This window comes from Nannospalax galili, unplaced genomic scaffold (assembly GCF_000622305.1).
Source record: "Nannospalax galili isolate Female #2095 unplaced genomic scaffold, S.galili_v1.0 scaffold751, whole genome shotgun sequence".
NCBI lineage: Eukaryota > Metazoa > Chordata > Mammalia > Rodentia > Spalacidae > Nannospalax > Nannospalax galili.
This window is the reverse complement of record NW_008331125.1, coordinates 5,072,696-5,086,839: the sequence shown is the minus strand read 5'-3', so window position 1 is coordinate 5,086,839 and position 14,144 is coordinate 5,072,696. Positions and strand designations below refer to the sequence as shown.

The 14,144-nt window shown below is 39.5% G+C and overlaps 1 protein-coding gene across 1 annotated transcript in view; it reads right to left on the bottom strand.

Moving 5' to 3' along the window:
* The window catches only part of Depdc1b (DEP domain containing 1B), a 78,751-nt gene that overhangs the window by 26,636 nt on the left and 37,971 nt on the right, over window positions 1-14,144 (bottom strand). Inside the window, exons 4-6 of the mRNA XM_008821591.2 lie at window positions 9,816-9,943; window positions 7,944-8,074; window positions 5,138-5,185 (exon numbers count right to left, since the gene is read on the bottom strand). Coding sequence (XP_008819813.1) covers window positions 5,138-5,185; window positions 7,944-8,074; window positions 9,816-9,943 — 307 coding nt within the window. The remainder of the gene's footprint in view (window positions 1-5,137; window positions 5,186-7,943; window positions 8,075-9,815; window positions 9,944-14,144) is intronic.

Here is a 14,144-nt window from a genome sequence, read left to right as displayed (position 1 = left end):
CCTCTGCAACAGCCAGGGGTAAACCCCAGGAGACTCAAGCCCAATTCCTTGTGGCAAACGGATGTCACACACTTTGCTCCTTTTGGAAAGCTTAAGTATATTTTTGTGTCCATTGACACATTCTCATATGCCTGTTGGGCTACTGCTCATAAAGGAGAGAAGTCTAAACATGCTCAGTCTCATTTTCTCTAGTGTTTTACTATGTTGGGATTGGGGACTTCCCCAAAGAATTAAAACTGATAATGGACCATGTTTTGTGAGTAAATATTTACAAGGTTTCTTTTCAATTTGGGGAATTCAACACAATACAGGAATTCCCTACAATCCCCAAGGTCAAGACATTATAAAACGCAACCATCAAAACCTAAATATTCAAGTACAAAAACAAAAAAGGGGAACAAGCCCCCACCAAAAGTTTGGTATGGCCTTATTCACTGTTAATGGTCTTAATTTTCAAAAATTCAGTTGGAATCCCAGTTTCAGAAGCATTGGGGATGACAGGAGCAGAGACCTGAGGTATGGGTAAGATGGAAAGATCCCATCACCGGGCAATGGAAAGGACCAAACCCATTGCTAACCATAGGTCGAGGCTTTGGGTGTGTCTACCCTACAGGAGATCAAAACCCCATATGGATGCCTGCAAAAAACCTTAAGTGGGTAGGCCAGGATCCGACTGACTAGCATGACAGTCCATGGACAATAGTTCATGAGAAAAAATTCCTCTCTTTATCTGTATCCATCTGAGGTGAAGGACCCAGTTCCTTGGCTTCATTGCCAGTCAGCCTCTTTGACAACTGGCTGATTGGCTAAAAGCAACATGGCCCCCCTTTGAGGCCACTGAATTTCCCACCTTCCTACCTTCCTGTCTTTGGCCCTTTCCTCCTCTGACACAGGCCAGAGTTCACTGAGACCCCACCCCTCCCACTCTGTCAGTCTAACTCTGGACTGATTGCACAAGGCTGCTATGCCCTTACAGCCTGGTAGACCACTGTGCAGTGGATGCTGAGTTCCCACACAAGGGAAGGACAATTGTGAGCCTCCTTGATATTAAATAAGATCCCGAAGAGCTGCTGGAAATACCACAAGATTTATTCACTAGCCCACAGAGCCCTATGAGCGTGAGAGCATGTGTCCCTGGCTTCAGGGACATCTTGTAGGCAATCTCACAAAGGTGACCTTCCGTAAACTGGTTTTTGTTTTGTTTTTTAATTTATTTATTATTTTTATTTTATGTGTATGCCTGTATTACCTTCATGTAGGTAAGTGCACCCATGTCATGCAATGTGGGGACCTAAAGGCACCACCTTGCAGAAGTCCGAGAGGAAGTTACTCTGGCTCAGCCTGACTTGCTTTGAAAGTCTGAAGGATACTTCCGCACTGCTGAGCAGAGCATGATCAGCGCATGCCCATCCTTAAGATACACCCTCAGGGGGGAGGGGGGATTTCCAGGTGCCTTTATAAGCTCTGTAACACCTGTATTAAATGAGTCCCTGCTTGACTAGGCTCCAATTGCGTCTGAGTGTCCCCGGGTAATGGGGGCGGCATGGGCTGGCGAATGGCGTGCTTACTCATCCCCAATCATCACCTCCCCAGGGGTTGCTGGTTCAAACCCCCAGCAATTCTCAAAAAAATTAAAATTAAAAAATAAGGCCACAGAATCACTCCACTTTAATTTTTTTAAATAAAAATTTCTAGATCTAAGGAAAGAGGACCATCCTGGACCATCACAGCTCAATTCTCTGGGAAATCATGATGTGGCTCTTTGCAATCCCCTAAAAAACTTTTTTTACCAGGGGATGGAGAGATGATTTACAGTTAACAGCACTTACTGTTCTTGCAGAGGACCTGAGTTCAGTTCCCAGCACCTATGTCAGGCACCTCACAACCACTTGTAACTCTAGCTCCAGGGAATCCAGTGCCCTCTTTTGGACTCTCTGGGCACCTGCACTCATGTGGACACACCCACACAAAGACATCCATGTATACATACAATTAAAAAGAAAATAAAATCTTTTTTAAAAGCCTCTTTTGTCCTTCACACTCTGTTCTCTTTTATCAAATAATTCTATTGGCTAAAATAATTAAATATCTATGTTTGTACCACATAAACCTAGCAGTAACTGTAGTCACCATCTTTGTTTGATTCCTCATTATACAAACAAGCTCTAATCAAATGAAACATTTTGATATAATTCAACAAGCAAGACACATTCCCTAGAATTAGCTTTTACCAGGATGTGTGTGACTCATTTTAAGCAGTTTAGATCCCTTGTGAATATTTCATCATCTTTGTTGAAATATGCAAAAAAAAAAAACTTTTCTGTTGAAAAGTAAATAGAGCCTAGATCTTTTCTTTCTTAATCATCTTGATCTTTAAGAACATTTTTCCTTATTCTAACTTTGTATAAATGTTGTTCTTGACAGATTCTATAATGAAAAGTGGTTGTTTTCTTTGCATTTTTATTGGTTCCTGGGACCCATATACACAAAGAAATAAAAAGAATCAGTTAACCTGATTTTCCATTTACTTATCATCAATTCTCATTCTGAGGTCAGCCATGAAAGAGTCTGGCCAAGAACTAAAGCATGCAGGCCATGTGTACAAGGTCTACAGAGACCATAGATGAGCTCTACAAAGAAAGGGTAAAGAGCAGAAAAGGAAGCAAATAGCTCTCAGCACATCACACAGCCAGCCTGTCCTTTCTGTTCCCTTGTAGAGGATTCGTAGTGAATTCTGGGACACAAGGGGAATTTGGGAAGCCCTAGAAATTTTATAAAGCTATTAGAAAGGCTAAGCTTGCCCTCCTTTGATGCATAAATGAACACCTTTGTGGTTATGCTAACCATCTGCAAAGATGGCACTTGATATATGTGAGGCATGTTCCTACTCCCAACATCCTCCACCTCATACATATGGGGATTACAAATTTATACGTCACATTTTTCCTCTGTTGAAAATCCAATTATACTAGCCTGTCTTCAGAAATGTTTTATGAATCAAATGGAAAATTATTTATACTCATCACTCTATTCCAATCATCATTGAAAATTAAGCATCATAAACACACCTCAATGCACTTTACCACACATTTATAGCTTACATGTGCTATGCTGGTGTGTTATTTTCATTCTCGACTAACCAACTTCCAAAACTTTAGTTTGCCAGGAGTTCAGAATGGGCAATGTAACATTCCATCTATACTTCCTATCTCATTATTGCCAAATCTGACAAAAGATAAAACTTCAATTTACTTCAAATGGCTGAGCAAGAAAAATTAAAAGCAGGCATTTGCCTTCTGACAACCTGAGCTCAATCCCTGGTACCCACACTGAGAAAGGAGAGAATCAACTCCTATAAGTTGTTCTCTGACCTCTACACATGCACTGTACCATACATACATGCACATACAGAAAGAGAGAGACAGAGAGAAAGAGAGAGAGACAGAGAGAGAATAACTAAACACATGTAATAAAAATTTAAATAAAGCATTTCCCCAAGCTAAAACCACAGGTAATCTATATGTCAGTTTCTAAAATATTAATCAAAAACCAATGAAAATTGTAATAATTAATCCAAAGAACTTTGGGCTTTATACAAACTAATATTACTATGCATATTCAGAATGAGAGTATATAATCATTTTCCACATAGGCCCCTAAGACTACCCATATTAAACTAACAGTTTCATTCTAATCAAGAGTGACTAATAAAACCATAATTCAGAGCTTACTAATTTAGGAATTTATATATATATATATATATATCTGCATATGCTAGTCCTAGCCAAAAATAAAAACAGAAACTATCTTCTGAGGTAGCTGTGAGACTCAAAAGTCTCCCTAAGACCAAATAATATTGCCATTAGCAGTTAACTAAAACAACTATAATTCTAATCATCAAAATCACTTGTTTGGGGGCTGGAGAGATGGTTCAGCAGTTAAGAGTATTGACTGCTCTTAGAGAGGACCCAGGTTCAGTTCCCAGCACCCACATGGTGGCTAACAACCATCCATAGCTCCAGTTCCAGGGGAATCCGATGGCTTCTTCTGACTTCCACAGGCACTGCACAATATCGGTGCATTTACACACATGCAGGCAATACACTCATACATATTAAATAAAAATAATAAATAAAATATTTTAAAATCACTTGTTTGGGGGCCTGTGAGCTGGCTCAGCAGGTAATAGCACTTGCCACACAAGACTGACAATCTGAGTTCAATGATCCCCAGAACCCACAGTGGAAGGAGAGAACTGACTCCCAAAAATTGTTCCCTGATTATCACATGCATGTCATGGCACATGCACACCAGTACTCACACATATCATACACACACACACACACACACACACACACACAATTTTTTTAACTCACTTGTTTGTGTTAAATCGTTAGCCATTAGACTCCATTCTTTGGGTTGAGCCTCCTGAACACACCCCAGAAAAATGGTAGTATTAATGAACTATAATCTATTCCTTCACAGTGCCTATGACAGTCAATGAAATGCATGTCCTGTGTCTGCAAAGTACACTTCATAGACCTATGAAAAATCTCAAAGGCCCACCCTGGTCTAGGCCCGAAGATCTTACACAGAGATTTCTGAAACAGGCCTTTCTTGTTTCTCTGCATGCAGGTTCCTTTCCTTCTAAGTTATCTTGCAAATTAGTCAGGTCAGTCCTCTAAAACATTTCTGTCATGCTCAAAATACTGTTCTATGAAAAGCCAGTAGGGGACAGAATCTGCTGAGCAAACTGGTGATGTAAATATGGTAGACACTTAACAATCACATTTTAGGAATAAAAATCTATAGAGGCTGCCTGTTAAGAGGTAGCTGCTACTGTACTACATGCACTATGACTAATTCTTTCACTCTTATGAGAAACCCTTCAGAGTACTGTGGACTTTATCTGTAGCATGATTATATCCATGTTAGAACTAAATGCCTTTAAAACAGTAAAATAATAGTCCTTTCACTAAGTTGAAAATTTACCAATAAAAGCACAGTGGTCCCAGACAATCACCTGACAGCCTCACAGGTGTCAAATCAATGTTCAGGTCATTGAGCAGAAATATTTTCTAATTCAAGGCACTAATTTCTGTTAATTTCATAAAACTGGCAGGTAATTAGTACTTACAATTTGCCAAACACTTCATGGCTGACAGTACCCAATGAGGAAGCTCTTCTGTAGGAAAAAGGAACATATAAAAGATATTTTAGTCCTCTTATAATTTTATATATATATATATATTTGGTACTATAAGATTATATTCTTTGCCTGGTAATATGAGGCATCACTGATTTGTATATCAGAATATTAAGATAGAAATCTTTCCTTAGCTGTCATGTTATAATATGTGTTTACATAAATCATGCATAAGATTGTCCCTAAGGGCAAGACACACTTTTTAAGGCTGTAGTGAAAAGGAAATATTGAATAGCTTATCCAGAGAAATGCAGGGCATGTATAAGGCCCTGAGTTCAATCTTCAGCACCAAAAAAAGAAAAGAAGCATATTGTGTAGGTCCGTTATAGGTATCATTTTATCTGCTACCATTTTCAAAATGTTTTAGGTCAAGAAAGTCCCCACATAATAACCGTAGGCTGTTTGTAGTACAAAAGCCTTAAAATAATAGCAGCATTACTACCAAAAAATCTCATCCAGGAGGTTACAGAGATGGTTCAGCAGTTAAGAACACATACTGCTCTTCGAGAGACCCTGTGTTCAGTTCCTAGCATCCACACTGAGCAGCTCACAAACACCTGTAATTCCAACTTCATGGGATCGGATTCCTTTCTGGCCTCCATAGGCACTGCATCATCCATGTACACAAATCCACAAGAGTACACATACTTAAAAATAAAAATAAAACCTTTAAAAAACAAAAATCCAGCTGAATCACTTGCTAGAACCTCCTCCCACCAAAACAAAAGATGACGGGTCATATAAGTGGCAACTCAAAGTATGAATCTGCTATACCCAGAGCACGTAGAAAGGCTGAGGAGTATTCCAAAGGCTGTCTGACTCCTCCATGCTATGGAAATTAATGTTACAGATCAGTAGAAACCCAATAAGCTATGAAGTCACAACAGATCTATTTCTGTCTGCCACTGTCCTCCATTCTTGATGGAGGGGCTATGAAAAGAAACTTGCTTCCATTTTCAAGGGCAAGCTCTGCTCCTGTTAGGAGACAGCCAACTCACACCTTTTCACCCTCTCACTGCTCTGATTAGGAGCCTCCAGCCTGAATTTAATAATAGTTTATTAAATCCCCTGTACTGGATAGCTTTAGTGTCAACTTGACACACCTGGGTTGAGGGAGCCTCAATTGGGGAATTGCCTCTATTGGACTGGCCTGTGGCCATGTCTGAGGACATACTCTTGATGAGTAATGTGGGAGGACCCAGCCCACGGTGGGTGGTACCACCCCTGGGCAGGTGGGCCTGTGTTGCACAAGAAAGCACGCTGGGCAGAGGCCAGGGGAGCAAGCCAGTAAGCAGCATCCCTCCATGGCCTGTGCTCCAGCTCCTGCTTCCAGGTTCCTGCCCTGAGTTCCTACCTTGGGCTCCCTGATGAACTGCGACCTGGGAGATGTAAGCTGAATAAACTTTCCTCCCCAAGTTGGCAGTGGTCAGAGTATTTTGTCACAGCAATGAAGAACAAACTAGGACATCCCCCAAAATACCGCATCAGTTTCCCATATCCATAAGTCATTTTTGTTCCAACTTCAAGGATTTAAACTTTAAGACCAAATAAAAGAACCTATCCAATTAGAAAGTGTTTTGTTAAATCAGTCTGGGGTCAGGTATGATGGCACATGTCTGGAATCCCAGCACTCCAGAGGATGAGACGGGAGGATCTCAAGTGCAAGGCTAGCCTAGGTTATACAGGCCTTGCCAAAAACCCATAAAGTCAGTCTGGAGACTATGGCCCATTAAAGTAACATGACTATATTTTCCCAAATCAAAAAGCAGGTTATGCGGCTCCTAAAGGTGTTTTTGTTGTTGCTGCTGTTCAGGTTTTTTTGTTTGTTTGTTTTTGTTTTTCCTTTTTCCAGGCATTGACTTATAAATCAGCTTAGAGGATAAAGTATAAAAATAATTAAAAGACTTACAACTTTAAAGTTACCTCATTAAACCAGGTATGGTAACACATACCTGTACTCAGGAGACATAGGCTCTGTGAGATAGATCAAGGCCAGCCTGGTCTACATAGTGAGTTCCAGAACACCTAGAGCTATAGGGAGACCCTGTCTCATAAAAAGATTTAAAAAATAATTTTTTAAATGTTTTTTAAAAGTTACCTCATTAATCTGACACATTGCCACCACCATGAACAGGTAAGTTAGAAATCCAAATGTGGGGCTGGAGCTCAGTAGAGGAACTGCTCAGCATGCACAAGGCCCTGGGTTCGATGGTCAGAACCACATAAATCAGACATGATGGCACATGCCTATGATCCCAGCACTCAGGAGACAGAGGCAGAAAGATCAAAAAGTCAAGGTTATCCTCAACCACATAGTAAGTTCAAAGCAAGCCTGGGTTACATGAGATCATGTCTCAAAAACAGATAAAAAATAAAAACCCAAATGCAAGTCGGACCCTAGGACTCACCTGAAAACTGAGGCAGACATTTCCTTAGGTCTTAAACGTTCTCTTGTATGGCGGATTTTCCTATGGATACTATGGAACCACTTAACACCCATTGATTAACAATGAACTAGACTCTGGGTGCATTTTGCTGAGCTTCCATTCCTGGACACTCATCTTTCAATGACATTCTTTAGTCTAGACAATTGGTTAAAAAGCATTAATAGAGAACAGGATGTGTGTGATGAGGGGATAAACTTACTTAGGGCTTAGGGGGCAGTCAAATAGGAGCTGAGGGATCTGTGTAGTCAATGTGCTGGTCAAACAAGAACAAATGGTTTTGGCATACTTACTTGATTTGTCATCCAGGATGACAACTCCCTGCTTGCTAACGCTATATACATTATGGATGATGAATTTGGAGTTGACAAGTTTGACATTTAAAACTTCTTCTAAGGAATCTAGGCCAAGGATTTTCTGTAAACTAGAAAGACAAAATTTATTCTTAAAATAATTTTTAAAATATTTTTAATCATTATTTTTGTGGTGCTAAATATCGAGCATTACAGGGCTGGAGATATGACTCACTCAGCAGTTAAAAGCACTGGCTGCTCTTGCAGAAGACCCAGGTTTGGTTCCCAGAACCCACACGGTAGCTAACAATTTCTGATGCCTCTTTTGGCCTCCATGGGCATTATACACATGGTTACACTTCCATATATGCAGGCAAAAACACTCATACACATAAAATAAAAATAGATGTTTTTTAAAAGGCCAGACATGGTGGTATACACCTTTAAACACAGCACTTGGAAGGCAGAGGTAGGTGGATGTCTGTGACATAGAGACCAGCTGGGATACAGGGAGACCCTGTCTCAAGAAAACTAAACAAAAATCAATCTTCCTTTTTTTTTTGGTGTGTGTGTGTGTGTGTGTGTGTGACATGGGTACATAAGTTTGTGTGTCGCATGCACACCCATGTGCATTCGTGCAGAGACTAGAAGAGGATATCAGCTGTCTTCTTCTATAGCTCTGTCTTATTTTTTAATATTTTATCCATTTTTTTTTATTTTGTGTGAATGAGTGTATTGCCTGCATGTATATAAGTGCACCCATGTCATGCAATGCCTTGGAGGTCAGAACAGGGTGTAGGATTCCCCTGGAACTACAGTTATAGACAGTTGTTAGCCACCATTTGGATGAAGCCAGTGCTCTTAACTGCTGAGCCATCTCTTCAGCCCCTGTCTTATTTTTTAAGATAAGGTCTCTCGCTGACCCTGAAGTTCACTGTTTTGATTAGGCTAGCTAGCCAGTGAGCTCCCAAGATCCACCTACCTCTGCCTCCAGTGCTGAGGTTACAGGCATAAGCGGTCATGCCCCACTTTTGCATAGGTGCTGGGGATTTGAACTCAGGCCCTCTTGCTTTCCCAGGCAAGCACTCTTACCACTGGTTCATCTCTCTAGCCCCTAAAGACCAATCTTTCAGGTGCATTATTTTCATGTACTTCACCCAGTCTTTCTAGGCAAAAGGCTAGAAATGGAATATAGTTTTTTTAAAAAAATTCTTTTACCATTAGCATATTTCCTTAATTACTTAATAATAAAACATTCTGAATTCCAAGAAAATATTTTTTATGAGTAAAAATACTTGAGACCAAATTTTCTACTATGTGTTCTAATTAAACGAGATTTTAGTGTTAATAGAAAGTTTAAAAACTTTTAGCTGGGCATGATGGTGAATACCTGTAATCTCAGCACTCAAAGGTAGAGGAAGGAATCCCTGTCTTAAGAACAAAAAAAGTCAAAAAAAGAAAACAAAACAAAACAAAATTTAAGAATTTTTAAACTAGCCAGGTGTAGTGGTGCACATCTTTAATCCCAGTACTCGGGAGGCAGAGGCAGGCAGATCTCTGTGAGATCAAGGCCAGCCTTGTCTACATAGGGAGTTCTAGTCCAACTGGGGCTATAGGGAAACCTTGTTTCAAAAAAAAAACCGAATTTCTTAACTACTATTTTTAACTACTACATAAATAACAACAGGAAATTCCCAGAATTCCAGAATTCAGTGAAATTATGTTTTCTAAGCAACACAGTACCAGTTATGCAAAATTGATTCTTATTAAGCATAATTTTAGAAAATTGAATATGCAAAGAGTAAGGAAGAGACAAAATAGAGCCAAGATCCCCAGAACTGCTCAGTAACCATTAACATCGAATGTACGTACTACGACAGAGTCATGGACTTCCAGATGTCCTCCACATTGGCCTCCGTCAGCTGTCTGCGGTGGACAAGACGGCAGGCTGGCACCTCTCCAATAGCAATACTGTGACGCTTGAACCACATCTCAGAATTCTAATTTGGCGGGAGGGGGTGGGGAGTAAGAAGGGATGGAAGGAAGGGGTCAGTAACAGAAAGAATACATACTTCAGTACAAAAGGGCATGGTTTAGGAGACATGTCTTTGTTGGCTATTTGTAATTTGACTTAAAATATTGGTTAGAAGTAGTTTATAAACTGAGTTTCTTTGCACAGACCTCAGAGAAGTAATGCATAACTCTTAAGATTAAATCATATTGTGAATGAATGCTCACAAATTGCAAAAGAGCTAAGGTAATAAGCATGAACACTACATCCCTACTATTTCCTGTGGGAGGTCCAACTAACCAGTGCAATAAAATTTTATTAATTCCAAATTCAGAGAAAGACTTGTCTAGATTTGCACACTGCCCAAACTGAGTAATGATTTAAAATAAAATTAATATAACTTTTAAGAGATCTCCACATTTTTTATAAGTAAAACACAAATACAATACTGGAAAGCAGCCCAATGCTAGGCATCTGCTAAAGGCAGAACTAGACCTCTACACAGCCAGCTAATAATGGCTGGGAGATAAGGAGGGAACCCCTTCCAGGGAGGAGAAAAGTCAAAGGCCAGAGAAGCTGAAAAGTTTGCCCCAAGTCACACAGCTCTGCTACATCCATATTCTCGGCAGCTCTCATTCTACTGCTGAGCTACTAGACCTAAGTAAAAACCTCTTCTTGTAGTCACAGAAAAGAATTTTGACCTTTAAAGGGCAAATATATCAGAAATCATTTATAAAGAGTTTCTAGAATACAGCTTTACAAATGTAATACTATAGAAAAATCTTATTAATTGGGGGGGAGGGGCAGAAAAGGTTTTTTTTTTTCTTTTTATTTTGCTTGTTTTTTGGCTTCTGAAGAATTGCCAAATTACAAAAGAAACCCAAAGACCAGATGGATGTGTATCTAAATCAGGTGTTTGTGTTTGAAGGGAGGCAAATAGACCACTGTATTTGCTGAGCAAATTCATTTTCAAAGGTTTCTAAAAAGTACTCATGAATATAATTCAGTTTATCTGTAAAGCTATTGTTTAGGACATTATGGATTAAAAAGCTGAAAAAAATATACCCAGCAGTGAAGGACTAAACAAATACAATATATCAATATATCACTTTTATATTAGACATGATGCAGATACTAAAATGATGTCAGACGTTGAATAATGTGAAAGATAGGCACACCACGCTGTTCCATGTGAAGAACAGAAGGTATGAAACAGCCCAGTATGACCTCATTTTGTGTTAAAAAAACACACATGCAACAAAAGGATAAATAATAAAAATGTTAGCAAGAGTAATTCTCTGGGGGCTGGAGAGATGGCTCAGCAGTTAAGAGCACTGGCTGCTCTTGCAAAAGACCCGGGTTCGATTCCTAGAACCCACATAGTGACTGACAACTGTCCATAACTACAGTTCCAGGGAATCTGACGCCCTCTTCTGACTTTCACAGGCAATGCACAACACAGGTGCGCTTACATGCAGGCAATACACTCATACACATAAAATTAAAATAAGTAAAATATAAAAAAGAGTAATTCTTTGTAGATAGCATAATTTATCTTCTTTCTCTACCTATAAACAATTCTAAGAGACAAATTAATAATAGCAGTAGTACTTGGCAATTACTGAAAGCCTGCATGCCAAGTCCTAGTCTTAACACTATAGGTATAAACTCACTTGACTGTCACGGCAACTCTATCTCACAGGTACCATCATCCTAGTTTTACGGATAAGAACTCTTCCACAAAATGAAAACAAACAGAGAGGTTCAAATAACTACTAATTAGAGGAGACGTGTTTCAAATCTGGCAGTCTGGTTCCAGAGCCCACGCTTACCCTGCACATTATAATCATGACCCCCAGCAAAGACAAAAAATAATTGTTTGTTCTCTTTATTAATTTTATCATATTTCATATAATGGCTAGGCCAGAAACAAACAAGGCTGGGATGTAACTCAGCTGTAGAGCACTTGCCTAGCAAGGCACTGGCTGGATCCTCAGCACTGCCTCCCCACTCCCCCAAAAGAAAAAGATATAACAAGTTTTTTGGTTGTCTGGTTTGTTTTGTTCTTGAGACAGAGTCTCACCCTGCAGCCCAGGCTGGCCTGAAACTCACTAGGTAGCCTAGGCTGGCTTCAACTCAAACTCATTTTGCCTAGGCCTCCTAAATGCTAGAATCACAGGCATGGATCACCACACCTACCTCTCAAGAACATGTGGTCGAAACAGAGGCTTTCAGACCACTGGAAGTTTGCTCATGTGAACTTTCTGAAATGGTGTTGAGCACAAGACCCATGCCAACTCAATCAATCAGACAAGGGCCCAGAGTAGAGCAAGGGAAATGGGCAGTGGGCTGCCCTAGTCTGGGAACTGTTGGAGACTGATTACTGCTGGGTGAGGAAGAGTAAATCCTCCTTAAGATCTCTAGATAGGTTGACTAGACTCCAGTGGATGGACTTGTATCAAAGGACATCTGGGTACAAATGCTTGATCGGATAGGACCTAACATATAACATGTATGGTGGAATACATGAGGTCTTGTGGGGGAGGCATGCACAGATGGTGTAGGGGGTTCTAAATTTGATTAAGAACTGTTACATGAAATGTATAAAAGCTCAATAAAAATATTTCTAACAAAAGAAATACAGTACATAAATTTTGGTTAAAAAAAAAAAGAACAACAACATTTGGTCTTCCCAATGTGGGCACTAGTAACATCACAACTTCATAGAACCAGGCAGAAAAGAAATGGGAAGTCATCAGATCAATGATATCAAGGCACTTTATCTAAATGTATGACCTTATTAAAAAAAATCTGCTGAATAATAACTCTATATATAGGGTCATATTAAGTGTCTAAGTAAAAATGTTGAAAAAACAGCACCCAATTTCTTAGAGCTTATATATTAATTTTTTCTAGGCCAAGAACTATCAATTAGTTATTAAGTATTCCTCATTAGAAATAAGCAGTCCTCAACTAGTGCTCATGCACAGTACTTCCACTTTGCTTTCCAAAACTTAATTTTCTACTGTATGCTTCATTCAACTGTGAGAGTAAAAACTGTGTCACATATTACTGACTCTACTGAATAAATAAATTAGGGGCTTCTTCTCTAAGTTCCAGGGTCACTATCTCCATCTGCCTGCTGGGCACTCCCATTTAATATGAAGCATCATTATTGTCAAATTCACACCAGACATCACTATCCTTGACAACTCTGCCATCCCTGTGGAGTCCCCACTTCTGTCACTGGTGTCATTTTGTTCCTTGATCATCTTTAATAAGTCTAAGCTGCTTAATTATCCTCTCCAAGCTGAGATATAACACAATTGCTTTGGGGCGGGAGGGGGGAATGCTCTTTTTTTCTTTTAATTGCATTGGCTAAAAATGGTTTCATTACATCTTTGTAAACAAAACTGCTTAGTTATGTCTAGTCATGTAAGACTAGATTAACCTAAAACATTCTTAAAATTTGTCTTAAGTTTCTCTCTGGTTTTATTTTTTAGCATCATTTCAATCTTAGCAGTTTTGTACTGGGGATATTTTAAGAGAAAAGTATGAAAAAAAAAAAAAGTAGTCCTTTCACAGTGAGCTGTTTTCCAAGACTAGAAAAATCCACATTTGTTGGCATGTTGTGCTGGGATCATTCTATAATACATCCTAATTCTCCCTCACCTGGTAATTTAGACAAAGTTCAGGAGAAAACAAAGTAGAAGAACAGTAAACTCTAGGATCAGAAAAAGGGATTATAAGGAATTTAACAGAAATCTGCTCTGATTGAACATATTAAAACAGCTACCATATAGTCCATCACAATGTTGATGGGTCACAGTGAAAACCAGAGGAGCCCATCTTTCTTTGTCAGCTGGCCTCTGAGCTGCTGTCAGGCACAGTATAGTTTCACAGTACTCCTAGATCACCGTTCATCAGGGACCAGTGGAAGGCACTGGACTAAGCTGCAACTCCTGGGTGATTCCTTCCACTTTGAGCACACTGTCTTTCTTTTCCCTAAATCATGTGTATTGTTTTACTTACTCATTGACAATTTCATACATATATACAACACGTTTGGTCGTGTTCATCCCCCACTGTCTCTTCTCTCTTTCCTACTCCCACCAAGCCCTCCCTGCACCAGGTCCTCTTCCCACTGTCATGTCTTTTTGTTCTTGCTTTGTGACCCATTGGGTTTAACC